A 27342-nucleotide genomic window follows, 5' to 3' on the forward strand; every position below is an offset into this window, starting at 1 on the left:
TATACTACTATCTTCATTCTTTATTTCTATTTTCTAAGACTTCTTGCCATGTGTTTGAAAGGTAGTCCGAAGTACAGTACTGAAGCTTTTCTGAAATTGAGATTTTTTAAGATTGTGGTCCAGATGACCCGTAGAATTCTGAGAAGTCTGAAATAATTCTTTGTGATCGTAATTTCCTATTGTATATTTTACCTGTATTAATGCAGATACAGTGCACTTTTGATAATAGATGTGTTCCTTTATTTTCAGTCGGCCGCTCTCTGCCAAAAGAAGTCCTACTGGCAGTACCACCTCCAGAGGTAAGGTGGGCACCACGGGGAAGGCTTCGGTGTCTGGGCCTGGGGTGGGCTGTGCAGTGGCTGGAAGCCAGCTACTGCTCCCAGGTCTGCAGAGGGTCTGCCCTGTTTTGTGCTCCCACGTTCCCAGCAGAGCAAGGATGGCTTGTCAGAGTGACTCAGGCAGGCAGACCTGTCCTCACCCTCCCTAACCCCTGTACTTGGTGCTGTCATGGGGCGTGTGTGTGTGTGTGTGTGTGTGTTTGATGCTTTTGTGCTCTGAGCACTGGCTGGGATGCTCCAAGCACCCCGGACCTGGCAGCTTTGGGGAGTGGGGAGGGGGATGTTCCCTGAAATGGGGGTGGGGGGTGGTTTGTGCCCGGGGGGTGGGAGGGCGCCTTCATACTACCTTAGGAGGACATTGGCCAGATGCAAATGAGTTTTCATTGTTTGATTACTCTTCTGGATCACAACTGTGGTCCATTTCTGTGGGATCTATGGTTTTGGTTATGAAGGTGTGTGGAGTTATGGTCACTTGTCGTTCCCTTCAGCACCAGCTAAGCTCTGTCGAGTGACCAGGAGCTACTGTTGGACAGTGCTCTGTGCTCCAGCCTTTGTGAAAACCTGATGTTTGTTTTCAGGGGACGCAGTGCTTGAAGGTCTAGCGCAGCCCTTACTGTCCTTGCTAAAGCTCACTCCTCCCCCTGCAGCTTCCACGGTCAGCACCAAGTCTGCATCCACCGCAGGGTCCCTGCAGCGGTCTCGAAGCGACATCGATGTGAATGCAGCTGCCAGCGCCAAATCCAAGATCTCCTCGGCTGCCGGCACAGCACCCTTCAGCTCGGCGGCAGCCTTACCTCCGGGCTCGTATGCGTCCTTAGGTAACCAGACCTCTGAGACCCTTCCCTCCAGGTCTGCCATTCGAGATGACACTTAACCTCAGATTAGATTGATTTACAGAGCAAATGACCAGAAACTGTAAGTGAGGCAGGTCTCGCAGTTGCAGGGCTAATGTTTCAGAGTTAAGTGACCCTGTGTGCTGACTGCTGGTTTACAGCCACCCTTGGGTGAGTGTCCTCTCTGCTGGGGCATCAGTGGTGCGTCCCCCTGTGTCATGTGCCCCTTCCAGCATCCCAGCCTCCTCCCTTGTAGCCAGAGCTGGGTTTCCTCCCCTCCTGTCCTGGGGTGGGGTGCAGAGCTTGACTGTTCAGTGAGGCTTTGCCTGGAGTGGGCACAGGGAGGGGGTAACAAGGGGCTCCAAAGGAGTGGGAGGACTTTCTGACCAGCATAATGTATCACACAAAAGGGTGTTGTCTGTCCTCCTGTGTCACCTTGGGAGGAGCATGCACAGACTCTAAGGATATATCACAAAAGATTTAAAAACTTACTTTCAAAAGAATTAGTGTCTGATAGCATGGTAGCCTGAATACCTGTTGTAAGGCTTATAGTTTATTTCAGTTTATTTTTGTTAAAGCAGAGTTGTTCAAAGCCAAAGTCTAGAGACTTAGCAGGATTCATTTTATTTGGGATTTTAAGGAAGTGAATGTGATTTAAACTTCATGAAACATTGAGACTTACTGCTCTTGTGGTTTACAAACTAACCCCAAAGTCAGTTCCACAACTGACATCTAAGATCATGGGAACAGAGTGAGAGAGTACCAAGCAAATTAGTGGGCCTGACGGGCACTTAGTGACCTTGACCAAGCCAAGAAGCTTTGAATCTATTTCCTCCACCCATAAATTAGTTAGGGCTATTAAATAATAGCCACCTGTTAACACATGTGGTAGGGACAAATGAAATTATATAGAAGTCTTTTGTAAACTATTATCCTATAAGATGAAGGAAACTGTGGCTGTGAGAGGAATGTTATTAATTTAAAAGGTAAGGTTTATAGTGTGGAATGTTGTTAAATCAGTCTTGTCTTCTCTACAGAAGTATCTTACTGAGACTGGAAACATATCCAATAAGAGCTCTCCTTTTATGTTGTTTATTTAACTGTTACACCATCACGTAGGTGTGTTTAGGCTCTTGTGTTGATGTGTGATCACTGAGCAAGACAGAAGTCAGAAGTCTGTCCTCTGTGAAGGCTTTCTGTTCATTTTAGTTCTGTTTGATCCACCTTGAGGATCTATAGTTAGTATTTGCTTCATTGTTTGAAAACAGTAGTCCTTGTTTTTCTGTGCATATTAAAGCTGTTTTAACTTGGACCCTGTGGGCTCCACTTGGAGCTTGTAAAAGCTCTCGGGTCTTCCAGATGATGAGACTGGAGTATTCCCCACTAGCTTGACCTCAGTTTTCCTGATGTCCAGATCCATAAAAACCAAGCAAAATCAGCCCCGCAGTATAACACAATCCTTCTGAGAAGCTGTTACAGGTCCTACTGAGGTGGACACACCACGTCTGTGCAGGAAGGAGTATAGTGTTAAAGCTGATGATCCTTTTCCCAACTTCTAGAGTCCAAACACATGAGGGGAGACACGGAGCCCCTAGGCCTCGACTCAGGTACCGAGCTGGACCGTGTGGCTGGGCTGGGTGCTGCTATGCCAGCTTCCGGGGCTGCTGACTCACTGCCTCTGCCCTCTGGGTGTCCGTAGTTCCCCCCGTTATTCTGCTAGTACAATACTTTGTTCCAAGAAAAAGGGACTCTCAGAGGATGAAAGAAAATGAAACTGAAAGTTGCTCAGTTGTGTCCGACTCTTTGCCATCCCATGGACTACACAGTCCATGGAATTCTCCAGGCCAGAATACTGGAGTGGGTAGCCTTTCCCTTCTTCAGGGGATTTTCCCAACCCTGGATCGAACCCAGGTCTCCCGCATTGCAGGTGGATTTTTTACCAACTGAACCACCAGGGAAGCCCAAGGAGGATGAGGTTGGCCAAATCAAAAACACAGTCCATCAGCCAAGGCCTGACCCTGGGTTGTCCTTTCGTGTGGTGTTTTCTGAAGGCAAAAAGCACATTCTCCTAAGCTGATTTCAATAGACGGTGCACTTACTTGCTTCAGACTGTGCTTTGCTGTTGAACTTGTTTCCCTTTTAATTTTATTTTAAATTGTACTTTTGCTTTTTTGGTAGCTAATAATAACATTCTGCTTTTTAATTTTTTTGATGTTACTAACTGTTCCCTGTTATCCCTTCCCTTGTTTTTTTAATTTGCTTAAAGATGGTACTGCCACTAAAGCGGAGGGTAAGCGGTTTGTCTCTGTGAAGAGGTGTGTCCCCACGAGTGTTGCCTGGTGCCCTCGCCCTCCCTGGGGTCCCTGCATGACACGTTGCACGCGTTTCCCTCCACTCTTCCTCCGCCTGTCTCCACCAGGTCTTGCCTTCCCTCTGCCTGAACGCTCCCCTCCTTTCTTGTTCAGTCGTTGTGTTTGTGGATTTGGGCTCCAGTGTGCTATCCATAGCGTGTCACTCTGAGCCCACACTGGGAGGAGCATCCCTGTGAACCTCGTAGGTGACTCATCTCAGGTTTTGTCACTCCTGAAGCACCACCTCCACTTGATTCCTCCTCTTCACTTTGTGCTTTTGTGGGCCTTTCAGGATTGACCTTTCCTCTTGTAAACATAAGTTTCAGTGTCAATTGGCAATGCAGGTTAAAGGCTGGTAAAGGTTTTTTAGCAGGTAATTTCTAGACGCTAAAAAAAAAAAATTGTAATTTCTCTCCCTTGAAGCTACTGAATTATATGATACTGTTTCTGTTTGTCCCACTGATGCCAGCCCCATTCGTTCATTTAGTCTCATTCATCCACTCATCAACCTGGGTTAAATGCCTTCTCTGTGCTCTGTTCTCTGGGACACACAGGAATATAACTGGTGGAAGAAATACACATCCCCACATCCACTTTGTTTTCTCTTTGTGTTGATCTCAAGAGGCTGTTTCTGATGTTTGATTCTTTTGAATTTTAGACGGAGCTCTTCCTGTCAGTACAGTTCTTTGATTAGCACGTGATAGACATGATCAGTTTTGCAAAGTCTCTAGATAGTAAGCATGATGTTTCAGATAATTGAAATATAGAGTTATCTCATTTGCGTAAGGTAATGGCTTAGATTCAGCAACCCTCAGGATAGTGATTTAACAATTAGGAACTGCTAGATTAGTTCCTGTGTTACATTTAGCCCCTCTAAAGGCCAGCCAGCAGAGTAGACTGGGTTTTATCTCGAGATGTGCAGCTCACAGTGCTTTTAATTCATATACTACTTTCTAAGAAATTCACAAAGGAGAAATTCAAATGAAATTTTTAAAAGACATATAGTCTCAAGATCAGTGTTCTTTAATTTTATCTCATCATAAAAATCTCCTAGAATCTTGCTTACAAGAACAGAGTCCTAGGTGCTGCCCCTTGAAAATTCTGATTAAGTTTGGAACAAACAAGGAACCTGAATTTTCAACAAGCTCCACTGACGGTTCTTAGAGTTGGATAAGCTTTTGAAATGAGAAGTTTCCAAAATGAAAAATGGACAAAAGGCCTGTGTCATGCTAAGCCCGCCATTGTGATAGAAGACTGAGGCTAGGTGTGGTTTTCTTCCAGTTTTTAGTTGAAACAAGTCATTTTATATTTCTTTTTCTCCAAGAAAGAATCTTAAGTATTTCCTCAGGCTAGATGGACAGGGAATAGAGTAGGATACAATAATAATGCAGGTGAGACGGAAAGTTAGAGACATGATGTGGGAATTTCCACATTTTTTTGCAGAGTGCCCTGGTTGATTTCATATATCTGTACCAGAGATTGGAAGTCAGCCTGTTATTCCACCCAGCAGTGGAGATTTTACACTTTTTTTTTTTCCTTCAGTTTTCTTTTACCTGTCTTTTACCTTTAGCTTTCTTTTACCTGTTCAGGGTAAGGTCAGAGGGTTGCTTGCTCAGTTATTGTGCTGGAAGCTGAGGACAAGAAGTCTCTTTCTGGTTCTCCTTCTGGTAGGAAAGTGGAGGATGATCTGTGGGCCCTTAATCATACAGAATTCAGAATTAGCCAGAATCCCATGTGGGTCGGCTTTGGTTCCAGGGCCATCCAGACTGTCACAGCGCTGGCGGGTCAGAACCTCCAGCCTTGTGTGATGATGAGATAGAAAATAGAGGCCTTGGGAGCCCTTTCAACTGTCATTTCTCTCTGTTTCACCTGTGAAATTTAGCAGGCTGCTTAGAAAAGCTCCATAACAGCGAACACCACTTAGCATCTTGTCAAGTTTCCTGTGTGAATTTTTAGGATCATTTTGAGTCTTTTGAAAATTTGTTAATATGTGCGTTGACTATCTGTTACGGTAGCTCTTAGGACAAGCACTAGATACTTGCGTCAGGAGGCAGAAATTTAAATCGGTAGTTGGAAGCTCTGAATTCAAAATTCAGACAATACATTTGAAGCCTGGTGACTCCCTTGTTACAGTGATTGAGAAAAATAAATATTCTCTGGAGGTTCCTTATCGCACACATGAAGTAGCTATCCTGACATTTACGACTAATCAGAAAAATGTTTTTTGCGAAGAACTCAAAGCTCAACTTTTGAACAAAAATTTATTTCCAGGTCATCTTTCAGTGTGTTATGTTCAGTGACTTGGAGGATTTGGAAGAAGAAAACATTGATATTATCTGTTTTGCCATTTGTGAGAGAGTTTGTAATCAATCACCACTGACCCTTGAACAGCATGGGTTTGTAGCGTGTGGGCCCACTTGTAGGCGGCTTGTTTTCAGTAAGCATGCAGTCCTGCACAGTCTGCACTCAGTTGCTCTGGGATATGGAGGCAGCTGTGGGACTTGAGCATCTGTGCACTAGCACATCCCAGCAGGCCCTGGAACAGTCCCCACAGGCACAGAGGCCCCTGCAGATACTCAGCTTGTGAGGAAAATGAATGATTCTTATCTTATCGCTTGCTTTTTTTTTTTTTTTTTTAATTTAACTGCTGGGTTCAGGAAAAGTATTATTCATATTTTTTTCCAAAATAATTTAAAATGAAGACTTAAAGTACTTAAAAAATAACTTCAGTGACCTGTGGATACTGATGACTTAACTGATGGTTTCAGAGAATAAGTTATCATATGTTATTAAATGTTATTAAATGGTCAATGGCCATGCTTAACTATTGGTGATTTTCATTAAGATTACATGATTAAAAAAAGACTCTGCAGCCTTGTCTGCTCTTTAGGAAAAGAAACTTAGATTTTGGTTCCATTTTACTGGGAAATAAAACGTTTGGTATTGCTGTATATTTATCCAAGCAATTTTAAGTGATTAGCCTTTTTGCACAATGAAAAAATGTGCCTATATATAGAAATAAAAGTGTTAAACTTCTTTTACTTTTATCTTTAAAAAATATGATAAAAGTTATTTTTGTAGAGAGATAGAGGTAGCAAACTTACAAGTGCTCGACTTTGCAACTTTCTTTCACAAATGCCACGTGTGAGTGCAGTCGAGTGTATTGTGCCCCAGCCAGTGAGTGTGAAGCAGTTCATGGGCCTAGAGGTCCCAGCTCGAGAGTGAAATTTACGTGAAGGGCTTTGCATTCTCACATCTCCACGTGGAGCTCAGGCAGGAGCACAGAGACTCGAATGATGGGAGGCTGTTGAATGATTTTTAACTGTCTTCAGCTAAGTTGAACGTGGGAGAACCATGCTTCCAAGTTAAACCAGTATACCCAGTTCATTTCCTGTCCTGAGGGCTTTTCTAAAAGAATGGCAGTGTGACTGGAAGCAGTTTTCAGCAGCACCATTAAAAGGCCATGATATACAGGTGGTGTTTGATCCTTCCTTCCACATAAGTCAAAGGCTGCACTTCTCCAGGTCTCTGTTTTCCTATGGATCTGCTTTTCTCTAGATATATGCATTCTCTAAATGCCTCTCTTGTCTCTCCTTCCAGAATTTTCCCCCCTGATATCCCATTTCAATATCTTTTACTTTTGCTGGCTTTTTTTTTTCCCCACATCTTCTTTCTGTCTTTGTCAAAACACAGTATGAATGAATATGTCATTAACAGGTCATGGTGTAGAACTGAAGTATATTTTTAGTTTGTTTATTGAATAGACTTTATTTTTCCTAAAGACTATAGACTATTTTATATCATCTCTTTAAAACATATGCAGGTATTTTTAGTAATATTGCCAAATTAATATAAGTACTGAAACTAAACCTCTTCCAATAAAGGAAATATACTTCTTGTTGTTATTGTTAAGTTGCTAAGTCATGTCTGACTTTTTGCAACCTCATGAACTGCAGCACGCCAGATTTCCCTGTCCTATGTCTTCTGGAGTTTGCTCAAATTCATGTTCATGGAGTCAGTGATGCTATCTAACCATGTCATGGATAGTTTCATATATATATATATCTGAGTACAATACAACAGAGACCCTTTAAACTTCCAAAAACTGATTTTAAGGATGCTCTGAGATTTCTTATGTAATACCTCAGTGAGAGTTAAGAGTTATCGCTAAGACAGCATTTTAGCAGTACTATATATCCATGAAAAGGTGGGTTTGGGGGGAAAAAACCTTTTTATCTTCAAACTGACATGATCTCTCTCTTGACTTTGTCCCAAGCAAAGCAAAAACCAGTCTTCCCTAATTTGTAACTAAACTTTCTTCTCACACAAGTTGTGCTGTCAGTTTATCTTACCTGTGTTATCTGGAAACCCCAACCTGATGGATTAAAATGGTCTGCATTTATAGCTCCCAAGGATGCCTGACAGTAGCAAACACTGAACTTCTACAGAGAAAGCCACTCTCAAATCTGGTTTCTTAGGGTTCTCACAGATTAAAGTATGCCAAGTATGAGCTCATGGTCTAAAATTACATCTATGATGACTGATAAACAGCAAAGCAAAAGAATAAAAACATAATCTCTTTAATACTTAAGGGTCTTTTATATAATATAAAGTTGCTATACTTAAATGATTAAAAGAAATAAGAAACTTGTATATTTAGCAGTATGCAGAATTCAGTAGTCTAAATGATCTTCCCAACTGAGAACAGATCACTCATCGCAGTGAAGCCACACATCTACATGCTTTAGCAAGAGCAGAAACCCCAAGAGATGAGAGCCAAAGCTGGTTTGCATCTTGAGGTTTTGACTGAATCCTGGAGACCTGGGGCATTGCTATGAGTATTTAGGGCATGGAGTGACAGAAAGTAAGCTCGAACCCACCCAAGACCTATGTCATCACTGGTGAACAAGAGGTTAACTCTACTAAATAGAAGAGGGTGAGGGAATCTACCCATTGGAACCTCAGTTACTGGGTGGAGCAGGGAAAGTTATCTTCTCTGAAAATCTGCAACCATAAATTGGGTCTTCATGCAGATTTTTGCTCAGAATTTATGCTACTTTTGTTATATGAAAAATCCAAATAGATAAGTCAGTTTAAAGTGGCTGTGAATTGCTTGTCTCCATAGGACACTAGCAGAAGCAAGCATAGATCCTCATCAGAAGAACTCAACTTCAGTATAGATCTTAAAGAGTTCCCATCAAGTTCCAAGAAAGAAACCATTTTGTTGTCTTGATATTTAAAGAAATAAAAACTTGGAAAGACAAGCAGGGTAGTAAGAGGTTTAGCCCAGGCTAAATACTTTCTTTAAAAAAAAAAAAAAGTACTTTCAAACCTTATAGCTTTGAACATTCAAATATATGTACTGAACATTCAAATGAATGTACTGAGCAGCTCAGTACATCCAGGAGAATAATCTTATATCAGAAGGTGAAAATAAAGCATTTAATAATTTAATTTAAAAAACAAACATTTTTCACAAATCCTTAGCAATTGGGAATGAGTTTTCTTAACTTGTTGAAATATAATTTTTATGAAATTCCAGAATTAAAAAAAAAAAGCAAAACTGTGGCTCAAGATAACAAAACCCACTTTGTACTCCTTTTTAGCATTGTGCTCTGTGTTCCAAAACAGCAGGTAAAGTAATCAAAGGGTAGAGTTTGAAGGGAGAAAACAGAAGTCTCATTTGAAGGTGGTTTTCTATTTAGATAATGCCAAATAATCTACATGTAAATGGGTAGAATTAATAAAAGTTTAGCGAGATTCCTAGAGTTAAGATCAATATACAGTGGTTGTATTCTTGTTTGTGAACAAATTAGGAGATACAATTTAATAAACTAAATTCTGTATAATAAAAATAAGGCCCCTTTGAAGAAGTCTACAAAATTGTGTAAAGCTTTTGGAAAAATTTATAAAGCTTTATAGAAAAACACTGAAGAAAGTGATATAGAGAAAACAGTAATGAATGGAAAGTTTGATATCATAAAGCTGTCTTTTCCCAAAAAAATTAATCCCAGGTTCCACAATTCTAGTCAGACTTTCACCCCGTCTATTTATTGCATGTTCACATGCATATGCAAGAGAGCAATGATCTTAGTTTTCTGAATGTTGAGCTTTAAGCCAATTTTTTCACTCTCCTTCACTTCGATCAAGAGGCTTTTTAGTTCCTCTTCACTTTATGCCATAAGGGTGGTGTCATCTGCATATCTGAGGTCATTGACATTTCTCCCGGCAATCTTGATTCCAGCTTGAGCTTCATCCAGCCCAGCATTTTGCAAGATGTACTCTGCATATAAATTAAATGAGCAGGGTGATAATATACAGCCTTGACGTGCTCCTTTCCCAATTTGGAACCAGTCCGTTGTTCCATGTCTGGTTCTAACTATTGCTTCTTGACCTGCATACGGATTTCTCAGAAGTCGGGTAAGGTGGTCTGGTATTCCCATCTCTTTTAAGAATTTTCCACAGTTTGTTGTGATCTATATATACAGTGAAAGGCTTTCATGTAGTCAATAAAGCAGAAGTAGATGTTTTTCTAGAATTCCCTCGCTTTTTCTATAATACAATGGATGTTGGCAATTTGGTCTCTGGTTCCTCTGCCTTTTCTAAATCCAGCTTGAACATCTGGAATTCTTCAGTTCACATAGTGTTGAAGCCTAACTTGAAAATTTTGAGCATTATCTTGCTAACATGTGAACTGAGTGCAGTTATATAGTAGTTTGAGCATTCTTTGGCATTGCCTTTCTTTGGGATTGGAATGAAAACTGACCTTTTCCAGTCCTGTGGCCACTGCTGAGTTTTCCAAATTTGCTGCATGTTGAGTGCAGCACTTTCACAGCATCTTCTTTTAGGATTTAAAATAGCTCAACTGGAATTCCATCACCTCCACTAGCTTTGTTCCTAGTAATGCTTCCTAAGGCCCACTTCACACTGCAGAATGTGTGGCTCTAGGTGAGTGACCACACCATCATGGTTATCCAGGTTATTAAGAGCTTTTTGTATAGCTCTTCTGTGTATTCCTGCCACCTCCCTCCTCTTAATCTCTTTTACTTCTGTTTCTGTCCTCTATTGTGCCCATCTTTGCATGAAGTGTTCCCTTTGTATCTCTAATTTTCTTAAAGAGATCTCTAGTCTTCCTGATTCTATTAATTTCCTCTGTTTCTTTGCATTGTTCAGTTAAGAAGGCTTTCTTACTTCTCCTTGCTATTCTCTGGAACTCTGCATTCAGTTGGATATATCCTCCCCTTGTGTTAGTTGCTCAGTCATGTCCAACTGTCTCGACCCCATGGACTGTAGCCCACCGTGCTCCTCTGTCCATGGAATTCTCCAGGCAAGAATACTGGAATGGGTTGCCATTCCCTTCTCCGGGGGATATCTTCTCTTTACTCCTTTGCTTTTCATTTCTCTTCTTTTCTCAGTTATGTGTAAGGCCTTGTCAGACGACCATTTTGCCTTCTTGCATTTTTTTTTCTTTGGGATGGTTTTGGTCACCACAAAACTGTAATAGTGTAATTCCTATACAGTATTATAAACGTCTGTCCATAGTTCTTCAGGCACTCTTTCAGATCTAATTCCTTAAATCTATTTGTCACTCCCACTGTATAATCATAAGGAATTTGATTTAGGTCATACCTGAATGGTCTAGTGGTTTTTACTACTTTCTTCAATTTAAGCCTGAAATTTGCAATAAGGAGCTCATGATCTGAGGCACAATCAGCTCCAGGTCTTGTTTCTGCTGAATGTGTAGAGAGAGCTTCTCCATATTCAACTGCAAAGAATATAATCAATCTGATTTCTGTATTGACCATCTGGTGATAGTCATGTGTAGAGTCATCTCTCGTGTTGTTGGAAGAGGGTGTTCGCTATGACCAGTGCATTCTCTTGGCAAAATTCTTGTTATCCTTTGACCTGCTTCATTTTGTACTCCAAGGCCAAACTTGCCTGTTATTCCAGGTATCTCTGAACATCCTACTTTTCTATTCCAATCCACTATGATGAAAAAAACACCTTTTGGGGGTGTTAGTTCTAGAAGGTCTTGTAGCTCTTCATAGAAACATTAGACTTCAGCTTCTTTGGAATTAGTGGTTGGGGCATAGACTTGTATTATGTGACGTTAAATGATTTTCCTTGGAAACAAACCGACATCATTCTGTCGTTTTTGAGTCTGCACGCAAGTACTGCATTTTGATCTCTTTTGTTGACTTTGAGGGCTACCCTATTTCTTCTAAGGGATTTTTGCCCACAGTAGTAGATGTTATGGTCATCAGAGTTAAATTCGCCCATTCCTATTCATTTTAGTTCATTGATTTGTAAAGATGTTGATGTTCATTCCTGCCATCTCCTGCTTATGTACGTCCAGTTTACCTTGATTCATGGACCTGGCATTCTAGGTTCCTATGCAGTATTGTTCTTTACAACATCAGACTTTACTTTCTCCACCAGACACATCTATACTAATTTTAATATAGATTCTAGAATTTTTAGGTCTTTCATTCAATTTCTCTTAAAAGTCATTGATTCTTTCTAGCTTTCTTCTTCTTCTTTTTTTTTTAAAATTAAGTGTCATACTTTATTTTATTGTTCCTTACCTTCATTTCTTGAACCTTTTTCAAGCTTTTGAATTTGTTTTCCTGTATTGCCTTTCTGCAGGTTTCCTCAGTTGATGAGGTCGATGTGCTTTCGAACAACATAAGAAGCCAGTGGGAGTTCAGATTGTTTTGTGTTTTCCCTATCAGTTTGGTATTCTGATTGAATTATGGAAGTTGAGCATTTTGTGTCCCTTTGAAAACAAAGAATCCCTGAATTTAAAAATTAATTTTTAATCATTCTACTCTTACCATCAATGATTGATTGTTTATGAATTCATTTTTATATTGTTTCATGCTTTAATAATTGGCGTTAACACATTGCTTTACATACAGTGTCAAATTTTTTTCGTAAATACTTATGACATTACATTATTTTTAGGTCATTTCTCTAGGTACTCCTAATATTGATTCTTTTAATAAACTTCATCTTTTGTAACCTAGAAACTTGCTGGCATACATGCTTTAAAATAGAAGTTTAATTCTATTTATCAAGACAATATTTATTGTCCAGGGTGTTGTAGTTTTTGTTGATTGCCAGGTTAAGAAGATTTTTTGTTTATTTGTTTGTTTTCCATTTACTCTTTTTTTCCCCTATAGTGTTTTTATGAAGATGACAGCTAATATTCTTTTTTGCTTTTTGGAAATATGACAGATTATGTAGACAACAGGAGAGAGAATTTAATTTTAAAAAATTGTGGAAAAATTATTCAAGTGACTGTGAATATAGAATATGCTGAAATAGTTGAAACAAAAGCACCTGATAGGTGCATGAGTATCTCTGGGGAGCTTCTGACATGTCTGTAGAATTTGTGTATACAGACCAGTACACATGTGCGTGTCAAGACCACACATGGGGGAGACCTGCTGCCCTGGAGGTGATTCAGCCCATGCCCCTTGTTTGCGGTCTGGGTGCTTTTCTGAGTGGGTCGCACTTACTGGAAACATTATGGAAGCACTGTGTTTGCTGTGTCCTCCAGGTCGGATCCGCACGCGACGGCAGAGCTCCGGGAGTGCCACTAACGTCGCCTCTACACCTGCCGATAGTCGGGGCCGCAGTCGCGCCAAAGTGGTCTCGCAGTCCCAGCGTAAGAAGTATATTTTATGCTGTCTGTTATCTTAGTTTTATCCAACTTCTGCAGTTGGAAATTTGTATTATTTTTATCGACTTTAGAGGAAAAACACATTTTTGTGATGCTAAGACACTGAATGATCTTTATGTATGTTGGATAAGTTTACAGAACGGAGTATTCCAGTATCTACCTGTGTCTCCTTTCCAAGCGACTTACATTCTGTTTAAATTTTGTAAGCAGTGAAATGTAGTTTCTCTTCTTCCCCTCAAGCCTTTCAAGTTGAAATGTGTCTGGGCTATGACCCGTTTTGCTGTCGATGAGGACTCCTGATGTAATTTAAGAACAGCACCCTGGAGGTGACTGCTCATGCTGAGGTCTCTTTCCAGTGGCAAGAAGTAAATCCATTCAGAGCTCCCCCTAGCCCGCTGTGCTAACACATCACCCTGCTCCTCTCTTCCTGCCAGTGTGGGCTCTTGCTTTTGCTCAGCTGCCCTCGCTTCCATTATTGCTTCTCTGTATATGTCAAGCCACTTGATTCTTAGCATCACCCATGAGGGCACCCATGCATGGGATCAGTGTATCCTCATCCAGGATCCAGTCCTGATGTCTCACTTCCTGGCCCCATAGGCTTCCCTGTCTGTGCACATGGAGTGGGGCGGGTGTCAGGGTCCTCCTGGGCAGGGCAACCATGCCTGAGGAAGGCTGCCCTTCCCTCAGCAATGCTCTCATCAGCTGATGGTGTCTGCCTGGCTTGTGTAGAGAGTGGCTAGTCAGCAGCCAGTCCTTAGTTCCTCTCATAGATGCTTAGAAGTTCTTTCTCAGCTCCTCCTGAATTTAGGTACTTTCTCAGGTCCCCTTGATAATTAAGAGTCCTCATGTTGAAACGAGCTTTTATTTTCTTTCTGAAAAGAAAGTGCAAAGTCAGTCATATTATTGGAAGGCTATACAACCCAGGCTTGTCTGATACAGAAGCCCATGCTTTTAGTGTCTTACACCATGCAGTACAACATAAGTTGTGCAGGTGTAGTTCAGAAACTTCTGCTTAGGGAGTAATATCCTGGCTCTGGTTTTTCTGTTGAACTCTAGTGATGCCTGGAGTCCCAGATAGATATAATACTCAGGTCACAGGACTCATATCTTAGCACAAGGAAGTTTTTCTTGACAGAAAATGTTTAGGACTCAGAGAATAGGTCAATATGTTTGAATTTAGTTGAATTAAAAAAATGTCTGAACCCTTCAGCTGTACAAGTTTATTTTCTTTCATGGAAAAAGTTGAACAGTGTTTTTTATGTTTTTTTATGTCTGCTATTCATTGGCAATGGTCTCTGCAGAGGTTCCTGCCCCTCGCTGGGTCTTCTGCTTAAGAGGTGGTGAAAATAAAGTCCCTTCTGTAGTGGGAAATGATAGAGCTTTAATTTTTCAGTATTATAAAAATATTGCACCTTGCATTGGGGACCCATTTTAACTCTTCAGTTTTATTTTATTCCCCAAATGCCACTCACAGGAAAGAGACAACACCAGCAAATGATCAAGCCTGGACCTTAAACTTATAGATATAAATCAGATATTTTTTAAAAATTATTTTAATAGGAGGTAAATATGAACACATCTGTATATTTTACAAATGTAGATATACTAGCATTCATAGTTCAGGTTTAAGAGTAAGTAGGTTTCATTAATATTAAATTTAGGACAATAGCATATTTTAAATAGCTGAGGATTTAACTATGTGAGGATTAATATTTAAATATTGAAGAATTTGGCATTAGACATTGTTAAGATGAAACTAGTTAGCAGCAGTTTCTTTCACTTTGTTGATGTTTATGGAGCCCTTCCTATGGTGAGCACGGTGTACAGTGGTATAGAACACAGATGGTAAGTCACTTTCTGGAACTTCCCTGGTGGTCCAGTGGTTGAGACTCCATACTTCACTGCAGGGGCCATGGTCAGGGAACTAAGATCCTGCATGCCGTGCATGGCGGCCAAAACAAAAGTAAGAAAAAAAAAGATGCCATCACTTCTGCCAGGCTGCTCAGAGCCAGAGAGCAGGTGCCCTCCATGGGGCCCAGCACTACCTCAGTCTTCCCTGTATCTCATCCACCTGCTCTGTGCCTGGCGCAGGATAAGTTCATAAGTGTTTTCATGTTTCATGGACAGATACAAAATAAATGCTAATACAGTATGATGTGTATAAAATAAAAACAAGTACAGAAGTAGACTAGGAGGAACAAGACCTAGGAAAAACAGCTTTTGCTAATGTGTTTGTAAACAGACCCATTTGTGCTATGTTGCATGCTGACCTCTGTATTGTGTTATTGTCTTTTAATCCACTTTTTGCCTGTCCTTTGGTCTGCTCTCATAACCCAGGATCCAGATCTGCTAATCCTGCTGGTGGTAAGACATTTCTCTTCTTGCTGGTTTTTTGTTTGTTTGTTTTTTGCATTTTCCCGCACCCCATGTGCCTCGCACAATATTAATTTCTCTCTTTATTATGAGCTTAATCTTTCTCCATTTTTTCTGTATGTTCAAATTCTAGTGTTTGAAATGGATTTCTTTTCTCCTTTTATACATCCTAATAGTTTGTGTGCTCAAATTTTATGGGCAAAATTAATAGATCCTACAGTAGGTTCTTCATGATAATGTGTGTTGATAATTTTTATAATGAATTTCACTTAAATTGTAGTTAAGTCATTAAAAAGTACTAATTTTGGTAAGTAGTCATCTTGGTGTTTCATTTGAATTATGAAAGGGTGTGTGTGTAATTTCCAGGTAAGTTTTATTTCAAAGGTTTCTGCTGTCCAGATCATTCTTATTCTTCTGCATAATAATGTGTGCTTGATATTTATGAATTTTGTTGCCTTCCGTACTTAAGGGGATGATCTACCTAAGTTAATGACTGCCATTTGGGTATATTGATCTGATCCTTAGATTTGCTGCTTGCTTTAAGAAAGAATTTTGTTTTACAAGAAATGGTTGTATAAGTATCTAGTCACTTAGCCATTTATAAAAATTGCTAACTATATATTATGGGTTTTTGTTTTTGTTTTAACTTTTATTGGAGTATAGTTGATTTATAACATTGTGTTGGTTTCAGATGTACGGAAAAGGGAATCTGTTATATGTATGCATATATCCACTTTTTTTTTTAGAATCTTTTCCTATATACATCATTACAGAGTACTGAGTAGAGTTCCCTGTGCTATACAGTAGGTCCTAAATTAGTTGTATATTTTATATATAGTAGTGTGTGTCTGTCAATCCCAATCTCTCCAAGTTTATCCCTCCTGCTGCCGCCTTCCCCATATTATGTTTTTGATTTCTCATTTTACTGCATACACATCACAGAATGTATTCTGCATAATTTCTACTTTTGTAGGGTTTTTGAGCCTTCCTTTGAGACTTAGTACATAGTTTTTATGGAAATGTACAAGAGAACGTACATCTGTTTGTTGGACTGTACGTTTGTCTGTATGGAAAGGTATGTTTATGCATATCTATATGGTTTTGACTGCTCTGTCATTTTATGACTAGTATGTTAATCTTTTATTGATATTAATCTTTCTGAGAGGTATGTAAATAATTACGGTCTTTTCAGTTTCTCTCTGTATTTTTATTATTTTATATCTCAGGGCTGTGTTACTTGTAGCATAAAGTTTCATGATTATTATATCTTTAAGGATAATTATTTTCTTTTTGAAGTTCAGTGTTTTATTCTATTTTGTTGTTTTGTTTTATGTATGTTGTCTCTTATAAGCAATATGCAGTTGAATTTCATTTCAGTGTTTTTAGACCAACCCAGGAATCTCTGTCTTTTAATAGATAAATGTAATCAGGCCACATTTATTATGATTACTGGTATATTTGAGATCATTACTACCATTTTATTTTGTAATTTTTGTTTACCATATTTCTGCCCCCTTTTCCATTTGTTACATTAATGGAATCTTAGATCCATTTTCCTTCATTAATGTTTAAGAAGTTTTTGTTATATTTCTATTCTTTAAGCCGTTTTTAACATATCCACTCCTTTAGGAAGCAAAACAATTATTTAATAAACACCTTTGTGATTATTGGTAGAAATTTGTTATAGAATAGGGAGACTTTTTGTTCTGAACCTGAGCTTATTCTTTTGAATGAGAAATTTGGCAGTCATTTTTACAGAATTCCATCATTGGTTCTTCTGTGTAAATATTTATTATAATTTGATGTTCTTTTATGCTCCTTCATTTTTAAAAAATATTAATGATATTATCAACTAGAAAACTATTTTTACACAAAGTTTTTTTGGTATTTGATTGGAACTACTGTGTAAAGTGACTTCTGAAATTACTTATTTCTTGATTTACGTTCATTATTCAACTTTGTTTTGGTTTACTTTTAGCTGGCAGCCGATCCAGTTCCCCAGGGAAATTGTTGGGAAGTGGTTATAGTGGCCTTACTGGGGGTTCCTCAAGAGGCCCACCTGTGACACCCTCTTCAGAAAAACGAAGCAAGATTCCCAGGAGTCAGGGATGTAGTCGAGAAACAAGTCCAAACCGCATAGGATTAGGTAAGAATTCTCAAAGGTCTTGAAACACCATCCCCAACCTGGTCATAAGTTTCCTGTAGGAAATAGCTATTTTTGAACTGAGGATGTCATTTTGTCTGTGTTAAAAAGACATTTCAGTGTGTGCTTTTTACAGATTGCAGCATGTTTAGTTTTCATTTATGACTAAAAAATACGTGGAGTTTACCTTCAAAGTCATGGGAAAGAATCACACCGTTGTAGGCTTCTATGTTTGAGAATCATTTTGTAAAACCTTAAAATTGGGAGAATGGGCAGGATTTTTTCTTCCCAGTTAGAAGCAGTGCTGCTTTTTCTTTCACTGAATAGCACTAAGTAGCCATTAACCAGTACTCTTGCCTGGAGAATCCCAGGGACAGGGGAGCCTGGTGGGCTGCCATCTGTGGGGTCGCACAGAGTCGGACACGACTGAAGCGACTTAGCAGCAGCAGCCATTAACCTATGTAAAATTTCAAAAGCAATTTGTAGGGTCCACCTCTGGAGGAGGGCATGGCAACCCACTCCAGTATCCTTGCCTGGAGAACCCCATGGACAGAGGAGCCTAGCAGGCTACAGTCCATTGGGTCACAGGGAATTGGACAGAACTGAAGTGACTGAACATGCACGCGCGCAGGGTACACATTTATTTTGATTTTGATCTTCTCTAACCTAACTAGTGAAACTTACCATCAAAGAATATGTGTAGTTACTTTTGCCATAATATTGTTCAAACATAATCATCAAAAAGAGGAAAACTATTTTGTGTTGTAGTATTTAGTTTCTTTGTAATAGTGTGTAGAGTAGTGTGAATATGAATAACTTTCTGACTCTCAACTGTCAGTAAGACAGCCTCTTACTCTATTAACATCTAACTTGTATGCTACCTTCTTAATAAAAAAGTTAGAAGTCTTTTGTAACACTTTGTGAAAAATCTGTGTTCAGACTCATATTTTTACCTCCTTTCTAAGAGTGAAAACCTACTAATGTGAAATCGGATCACTATATTCTTTAGTCCTGTTGGCTTATCTGTCTCCTTTATTCATTTATCTTATCAACAGCTTTTACATGAATGTTTACTATGATGTGTTGGGAATATTGTGAAACCTTTTAATTAGAAGAGAAATGTAATATATTCAACTTGTGACTTCAAAGAGCTTGTGGTCTTAGAGGCGAAAATGTGAGACCATTTGACAGATATTCTGACGGGTGCTCTGGGCCATAGAACAGGAATGTTCTAGGGCCCTTGTCTGCCCCACTCCTCCCAGATTTCCTTCCAAGGCAGGCTTCCCAGAGAAAGTCGTGTTTCGATGAGGTATAACGTGGCAATAGGTATGGCGGGGAGATGAGGAGACTCTATCTCCTCAGGTAGAGAGTAGCCTGTGTAGACGCAGTCAGACAAAGAGGGAGCATAGTGTACTGTGGGACCTCTGGTGATTCCTCTGACAGTAGCTGAGGAAGTTTGACAGGGTAGGTGGGAGATGGGGCAGGACAACTGGTAGGGTCCAGCTCACAAATGTCCTTGAGGGCTGCCTGAGCTTCAGGAAGGCAGGAACAGTTATTTATGAAGTAGCATCAATAGGATTTGGTTTAACCAACATTTCTGAAACAAGAAATGTGATCAAGCCATGGTTTTGTTAATTCTATGCAGTGCTGACTTTCTGTGGGCATTACATCATATGGTCCTTGAGCTGAACAGCTATTTAGCTCTGGTATGGGGCTACAACCAGAGAAAATACCATGACTGGAATATCTAAATTTCAGATTTGTTGCTATAAAATAGGTGTATTTGGATCTGGTTTTGCTTGGGAAGTACATTTGATTTCAAATCTAGATGTGAAGTTTCAGCTGTCCTTTTTCCATAATTAATTTTATAAGATTATAGAATGTTTTTTGGCAACCCAGATTTGTTTCATACTTTTAAAAATTCTTTTTGGGGGGAGATTTTACTCTTTATATTTATTAAAGATGCCATTTTTACTGCCTTCTTGAAATTGGGAAATAATCCGACCTTGATTATCTGACATAACTCTAGGACCTGGTTGTCTGTGGTCTTAACTGTGAATTGTGCATTGTGCATTGTGGGTAGTTGAAAAGATAGCATTTCATAAGCCATAAAAAAAGTCCTTTGGAACATCATCCATCACAAAGAACTAAAGAGGAGCCTGTTGCCTTCCAGAGAGTTCTGATCTGAAACATTATTTCGAAGAAAGTTGTTTCCTTGGTGCTCATTAAGAGGATTAGTTCCGGGTGGAGCTTTGAGGTCATACATCCAATTCTGGTTAAAGAAGATACTTTATGTAAATATTTGCACATTGTGAGAATATATATGCACAGATTATAAAAATATGTATAAGTAAAGTGTATCTCCACTTCTTCCTCTGTCACTACTTAAAGATTCCATTTTATAGAGTGTCATATTAGCATATTTCTGTAATAGAGTGTATGCTTCTTCTCTCATTTAATATATACTGGGTATATGCTTTGTGTCTATAAACATTTGATTCATTATACTCCAAAAAGTTAGGAACACTTTTTAAGAACATTTTCTGTAATCCTCAAACCAGTTAATAGTTTTAATCATAGCTAAACTAGGCTTGGAATTTGCATTGAGAATTGATTCTAGTTGTCTGCAAATTATATTGGTTAATCTATTCTTTTTTGTTTGAAATAATATTTTTTAACTAAATTTTCTTATCTGTGATGAAAGTGATGTCAGAAGTCTTCTACTTTAGCATTTAAGGTTTCTTAAGCAAAATAGAATGTAATTCCTGTTGGATAACTTAAGAGGCAAACCCTGCCATGTTTTTCCTTCTTGACGTCTATTACTTCATAAACTAATGAGATAGATGAGTGTATGTGTGAATTGTTTATTCTATTTATGATAAAGTCACATGAATAGCTTGATATCTATAGCAATTACATTTTGAAAGTTTGCCTTTGGTTCCCTTCTTTCCTCTGCTTTTGATAGTTCTTATAGGATATTACCTTGAAAGACAAGAGTCAGGATTTCCCTTGAAACATTATAAAAGTAGAGTGTCACTCAAGAAATAAAAACTAGTCAGATGGTTTTTTCCAGGCTTCTCAGCATTCCTTGTAAGCACAGGACTTGACTCCCTAAGAATGGTGCTTTCAGAAAGTTCAGGCGGCACATGTGTTTTTATTGTCTCTTCCCCCTCTGTCACCCCTTTGCCATAACAGATTCTTATGTAGAATGTTCAGTGTGGGCACTCAATGAAAAGACAGAGTGATGCAGAATATTGTGTTTTAGCTTTGACCACCTAATTAATTACAGCCTGAAAAACTTTTATATACTTATTTTAAATCCTCCTTGTAGATTAGTCTTTGGAAGTGGTCTACAAGTGGAATTTTTTTCCTCTTGTGTTTAATTATCCAATATTTGAACTGTTGGTTTCATCACTAAGTGTACTTAAATGAAGCTTGGGGCAAAATCGTGAACAGAATTGTAAGCAGCATTCTTTTTTTCCATACTACTGTTGCCATATGTTAAAGGAGCCAGTCAGCACAAATGGGTGAAAGACCGTTCTCTGAGTCAAACACCAGGACAATAAACCTTGTTAAGAATTGTGTTTGCTGTTATTTCAGATCACGTCTGCTTATTCCTTCTCATGCTCTTCACTGTCTTCACAAAGCAAGCTCAGCCCACAGAGAGAGCAGAGAACTCATTGCTGTAGTATACGTGTTAAGGGTGTGAGAGCTGTGTAAAAATTCAGATGTGATCAGGCAAAAACTAGAAGAAAATGATTGATTGAGCATGCACATATGTGAAAAACTATCAGAACTGCTCTTCCTACTTTTTGATTGTGTTGGAGTAGGCAGTGGAATAGGACTAGAGCTTCACATATGCCTTTCAGAAAGGAATGCAGAAGTACCTACATTACGTTCCAGTACCCTTTTCATTTAAATGGTGGGGAATCTTTCTCTCTCTCACCTTCCTAAGCAGAGGCGGAGGCCCAGAGAGGCTGAGCAGCTGGATCATTGAGTTAGCATGGAGCTGGGTTGGGGGAGGCGGGGGGGGCATTTATCCATTGGAAGTGGGATTGGTCCCCTAAGGATAAGTGTTATGTCTTGCAGTTTTTAAGCAACTTGTCATTTACTGAAGGGGTCAGTAGATATTCCCTAGTTTTTTAAGGTGCTAAATTAAACATTTAGCACCTGTTGCCTTGGTTGTTACTGTAGAAGTTGTTCAGAATGTTATCAGAAATTGCTGATTAGTCGTTAGTGCTGCTTTGAGTGAAAAGCCAGTACTTCCACATCACTATAGCAAAATAAAGATAAGTTTAGGAATTCCTGAAAGTGAAAATGTTAGTACTCAGTCGTGTCCGACTCTTTGTGACCTCATGGACTGTAGCCTCCCAGGCTCCTCTGTCCATGGAATTCTCTAGGCAAGAATACTGGAATGGGTTGCCATTTCCTTCTCCAGGGTATCTTCCCCACCCAGGGATTGAACCTGGGTCTCCTGGATTGTGGGCAGACTCTTTACCGACTAAGCCACCAGGGAAGACTGGTGAATCCCACATGAAGCCCTGTTTTGACTGACAGCTCAGCTTGCATCCTGCACTTGACCTTGCCTTGCTCACCAGCACAGACCCAAGCTTTTGGACATGACTTGGGTACCTTTAGGGTCTAATTCACCTCTGGCACTGAGCAGAGAACACAATAGGAAGTTGATTTGGCTTTTCACTTCCACATTCTTCTAAGTCAGGCAGTTTTATGATTCTGGTTTGTAAGACATTCTTGTTATAGTTTGGCCGTAAATCTACCTTTTCTCTGAAGTCATAGGCTATGCTCACTGTAATGTAGTAAACATTGCTATTTTCACATCAGTGAATCAAGGTTATTTTTTTCTTATATTTCTGACAAAGTAATTTCTGTCTAGTCTAGAATTAGTAGATCCTCTCAAGATGGAAGTGTTTATTCCCATCAGCTATCACGTAAGTGGCTACATGCTTTCAGTTTGCAAAGTTGTTTCTGAGTATTTTCCCAGTACTGCGTTCCTGTTTCCTCAAAGTGAGTTGAAAAATAAGGGCATCATGATCTTTTCTGAGATTTATGGCCAAGTTATATTAGCCCTTAGGCTTCGTAGGATTCTGTCTTGTCAGTATCCTATGACATGAGAAGGTAATTAGTTCTTTTCAGGCCAGTGGCTGATATTCAGCATGAGTATTGAAGTTATCAGGCCACTGGCCGTAGACTTAGGTGTGAGGCTGGGTAAGTGGAGGCACCTGGGAAGGGATGACAGGCAGATCTCTCTGGCTTCCCATAGGAAAAACAGGAATTAATGTCAAGGCCACTGAATGAAGGTTATTGGTCCCGATTTTTTATGTTTGTTGGTTTAGTAATCATGTTTGCAGCATCTACACACTGGTTTGAAGTAGGCAGGTTCTGTAGCTGGGTCAGTCCTTGTGACTTCTGTTTGTAAAGACTGCCAGGCTGGAAGCAGTGAACCCTCTTAATTAGGTAAGTTCATGAAGCTAAGTGACCAGAGCCTTTATTCTGTTTTTTAATCCAAATTAAATTATCTTTCTAAGGACCCATTGCATATGAAAATGACTATGGCCTTTTATTATCCTCTTGTGGAGAAGTTAAAGCCATAAAAACTGATCATCTCTGGAAGACTTTTGACGTTGTATTTTCTGATACCAGTTTGCTCTTTGGAGAGCTTTCTTTGCCTTTCTCACCTTTAGGTGCTCTTTCACCTTCCTGCTGCAGTTCACAGCTCTGTGAGGCAGTGAGCAAGTTGAGTTTTGCCTACACCCCTCCTATTGTTGTCAGTGAGGCCCAAGCAGGGCCAGACATGGGCCATGTCGTGATCGTGCAAACGGAATGTGACTGACCGTGTGTGAGTTTCTCTGTCTTCATTAAACTTGTTCCCCTTCTCTGAAACCCCTCATGCTGCACGCTAGCACGGAGCAGCCGTATCCCTCGACCCAGCACGAGTCAGGGGTGCAGCCGCGATGCCAGCCGTGAGAGCAGCCGGGATACGAGCCCTGCTCGGGGCTTCGCGCCGCTCGGTGAGTACCCGCCAGCTGGGCACCCCGAGCGCCCCACCCTGCCAGGCCCAACCGCCAGCCTCTGTCCCTCCACCACCGTCCCGTGAGCCTCTGCTCTCCATCCTCTTCCTGAGCCACCCTTGTACCCCTCTGCATGTTCAGATTTTGGCTTTCCCAGTTTTTATTTATCAGAGGGAAAAAGCACCACCTCACTCTGTACTGTTGTCACTTGGGACCACTGGCTCCTGGGTAAGCCCACCTGTGAGGTCATTGCCAGTGTGAGGTGAAGCTCAGCCAGAGATCACTGTGCTTCAGACTTGAGTGAATTCAGGGCGTATCGCAGTCGTTGAATTTCTACAACTTGTTTTCATCTTACAAGGCATCAGTTCATGTGTGAGTCACTTCAAAGGACAAAAAGTAAAATCATGATAACATTTAGGAAGGTAAAACGTGTTCACTTTGGGTGTAGGAACGTTAATCAGAAAAGCAGCATGATTATCAGCTGTCCTTCTGTTGAATGAGTCCTTTCAAAACTTTCTTTAGAGCAGTCTACAAATTGCTTTTGGATAAACTGACAAGGTGTATGTATAGCACACCTCGATGTTCACTGTTAATTATTAAGAAATTTTCCTTTTTCCTGGGCTCCACGGGCTCTAATGTTTGTGACCCACTGCCACCCGAGGACAAAAAAAAAATCACAATATTTGGTGGCCATGGTGCATTATAAGTACTTACTTCTGATCACCAGTTGGGTGCCAGTTGGAGCTGTCTGACACACCCACATTCAGTTTTTCTTATAGCCAGAATTTGTACTTTAACAATTTCTAGTATTCAGGAAAAACAAGATAAAAAGAGAAACATGTATCCTTTATAGATATTGAATTTACTTTTTCTATTTAGTTTTAATAGTCCTGCCTTTCTCTAAAATGGACATATACCTTTTCACTTTGCACTGTCAACACACATTTTCACAAAAACGAAATGTTTTGTGTTCTTCAGTAGTGGTGTTCTAGTCGTTTGGCATATTTAGTGCTGTGCAGTTGTCTATTTTTGTCGTGATAAGCATGGCAAGTAAGGTAGAAATCATCCTATCATGCTTGGGCCTAGGCCTTAAGTTATTATCTGGAGCTGTGAACTTCAACAGTCTGTTATTTTGACTCTAATTATGAGGCAGCTCTTTCAAAAAAAAAAATGTCACTGTGGAAGATGGATGGTGGAGCAAAAGCATTAGGTCTTAATATTTTCCTCTGTCTCCTTCTGATATCATACACTTCTTCCCCGGATCTTTTTTCCCCCAAATCAATAATTAAAATCTAAATCTATTTCTTCGTGAACACTGTCCTTCGTGGAGTTCTCAGAAAGAGCAGGAAAACAGATGAAGGGCCCTCTAGACAATCCACAGACTTGGTGAGGAGATACCTGTGTGGGTGTCCTACTTGCTGAGCACAAGGGCCTGAGAGGGGCACAAATTACCTGGCCCCTCCCAGCTCTTGCACAGCAGTCTCAAGTGTTAGATCAGAATCCTCAAAAACATCAGGGGCAACAATGATGGTTTTTTTCTGTAAGAACTGGTTATTTTTCCTTTCAAATTATGGCTATGTATGCATCCTTGTTCACGATTTGACCTTCCAAATAACTTAGAATTGAACACTGCAGTCTGTTTATTGGTCATTTTGTCTCTTAGAGGCAGTTCAGTGTTTTTATTTCCTCAGACATTGCTGTGTTTGTTACTGCCCATGGAAGCAGCCTTTGTGACCCTAGTCTGTGGCCCAGGCAAGATGTGCTGGACTCTTGAGGTCCTCACGGGACTCTGAGGAGCTGAGGGACCCAGCTCCTAGTTTCCACTCAGGTGTTTTCTGATGACAGCCCGGGTTGTGATGTGTCATTGCTGCTACCGCAGCTGGAGTTGTGGCTGTGGGTGCTTCTCTTTCTGATAATCTCTAGCCACCAGCATAGTCTTCTGTGTGGTCAGGGCAGGAGTTAACATCTTTTCAGCTCAGTTTTTAGACCATGCCTTTTTTGGAGGGGGGGGGGGGGGCGTTTAAATCTGTTTATAAAATTTCTGTCCAGCTCAGAACAGCAGCAGTGCTTATATGTCCCTGCACCATTCTGAGCAGTCAGTGGGCACATAACCCTTGTGGGTCCTGTTCAGCCTCTGGGACAGGTATCATCACCCCTCTTTTACAAATGACACAACTGAGCCTGGGAAAAGAGTCCACTTTCTCCAGATCACACAATTCTGACTTCAGAGCTTGGCTGTTCCTCCACCTCATCCGAGGCATCTTTCTCTTGTTCCTGCAAAGTGAGCTGAATGCTTTCTGAGGCCTCCCCAGGCCCAGGTACGGAGAAAGCACTCTGCTTGGCTGTGTTTCCAGGCTTGACCAGAGGACCCGAGAATTCATGTACAAACCCCAGAGGTTGCTGCCCCTTAGAGAACCTCCTGTGCCCTTTAGAGGGTGTGATGTTTCCTTCTCACTCACTTTAATATTCATTTTGTACCCCCTTTATAAATCCGTGAGATTTTGTATTAGTGCCCCCTTTGAATCAATTTATATAGCCAACCTTCACTTTTTAAAAGAAAAGGAACAGAAGTAACTGTTTTGCTGACTGCATATTGGGTTTGAGTTTATAGGGTGTTTTGTTTTGTTTTGTGTAGTTTTTGGCTGGGCTGGGTCTTTGCGGCTGTGCAGGCTGTCTCTCGTTGCAGTGAGTGGGGGTTACTCTCTGGTTGTGGTGCACGGGCTTCTCATTGCAGTGGCTTCTCTTGTTGCAGAGCATGGGCTCTGCAGTGTAGGCTCAGGAGTTATTGCACGTGGGCCCCTGTGGCATGTGAAATCTTCCTGGACCGGGGATCAACCTGTGTCACCTGCATTGGAGGTGAATTCTTAACCACTGGACCATTAGGACATCCTGTATTTTTCTTAAAAACTTGTTTTGGACCATTTTAATGATATTAATATATATTTAAATGGTTACGGTGACAACTTTTGGGAAGATTAAGGGCTTTAGGACTCTGCTGTCAGTGAGGCTTTTACGTAAGTGGGTCCACTTGGATTCCATTGTGGGATGTTCACTTGAGTACATGACAAAGAACTCATTACATGACATATTTGTGTAGAATATTCTGTTGAAACAGAACTAAAGGACAGCTTCATAACCTTCAGGTGTTGCTTAAACACTGTTTCCAGTTTAAACTCTCAGGATATGATACCATTGTGCTTGTTTAAGAAATGAGTAGTTTGTTTCAGTCTTACACAATATTTTGTCAGTTTCCTTATTTAAGGAAAGTGATTATTTTGTAATATCTGTTCTAGAGCTTGCTGACTTATTTTTGTGCATCTTGAGAAATTAGGGATTTTCTTTTTCTTTTGCATGCTGATAAAAATTTATCCTCACTGACCGGATGACCTTTGCTGTTTAGTATCTTTTATCCTGCAGATACGCATGTTTCATAAAGTGACATGAGCTTAAATAAATAGTAATATTGAAGAGTTTGAGGCTTTACCATTCCATGAGTAACTGTGTGTTAGCATTTGAGGTTTCTGGGCTCTGGCTATGCAGGTGGAAGGCAGCATGGCTTAGTGTCACTCTGGGAAACCTGTGAACTTCCT

The 27342-nt window shown here is 40.2% G+C and overlaps 1 protein-coding gene across 21 annotated transcripts in view; it reads left to right on the forward strand.

Annotated features, from left to right (window-relative positions):
• CLASP1 (cytoplasmic linker associated protein 1) overlaps positions 1 to 27342 on the forward strand; it is a 273436-nt gene that overhangs the window by 174960 nt on the left and 71134 nt on the right. For 5 of the 21 annotated variants that reach the window (XM_086349048.1, XM_086349075.1, XM_086349129.1 and 2 more), the window contains 5 exons: positions 250 to 299; positions 986 to 1156; positions 13085 to 13192; positions 15545 to 15571; positions 17559 to 17726. In XM_086349048.1, the coding sequence (XP_086205174.1) occupies positions 250 to 299; positions 986 to 1156; positions 13085 to 13192; positions 15545 to 15571; positions 17559 to 17726 (524 nt within the window). Of the gene's footprint in view, positions 1 to 249; positions 300 to 985; positions 1157 to 2730; positions 2779 to 3437; positions 3462 to 13084; positions 13193 to 15544; positions 15572 to 17558; positions 17727 to 23644; positions 23753 to 27342 lie in introns of all 21 variants that reach the window. The other 16 variants (XM_086349101.1, XM_086349082.1, XM_086349091.1 and 13 more) reach the window with 6 other exon arrangements.

The sequence above is a fragment of the Bos grunniens genome, chromosome 2 (assembly GCF_055505025.1).
Source record: "Bos grunniens cultivar Pamir isolate PY7600 chromosome 2, Bosgru_T2T1.0, whole genome shotgun sequence".
NCBI classification, from domain to species: domain Eukaryota; kingdom Metazoa; phylum Chordata; class Mammalia; order Artiodactyla; family Bovidae; genus Bos; species Bos grunniens.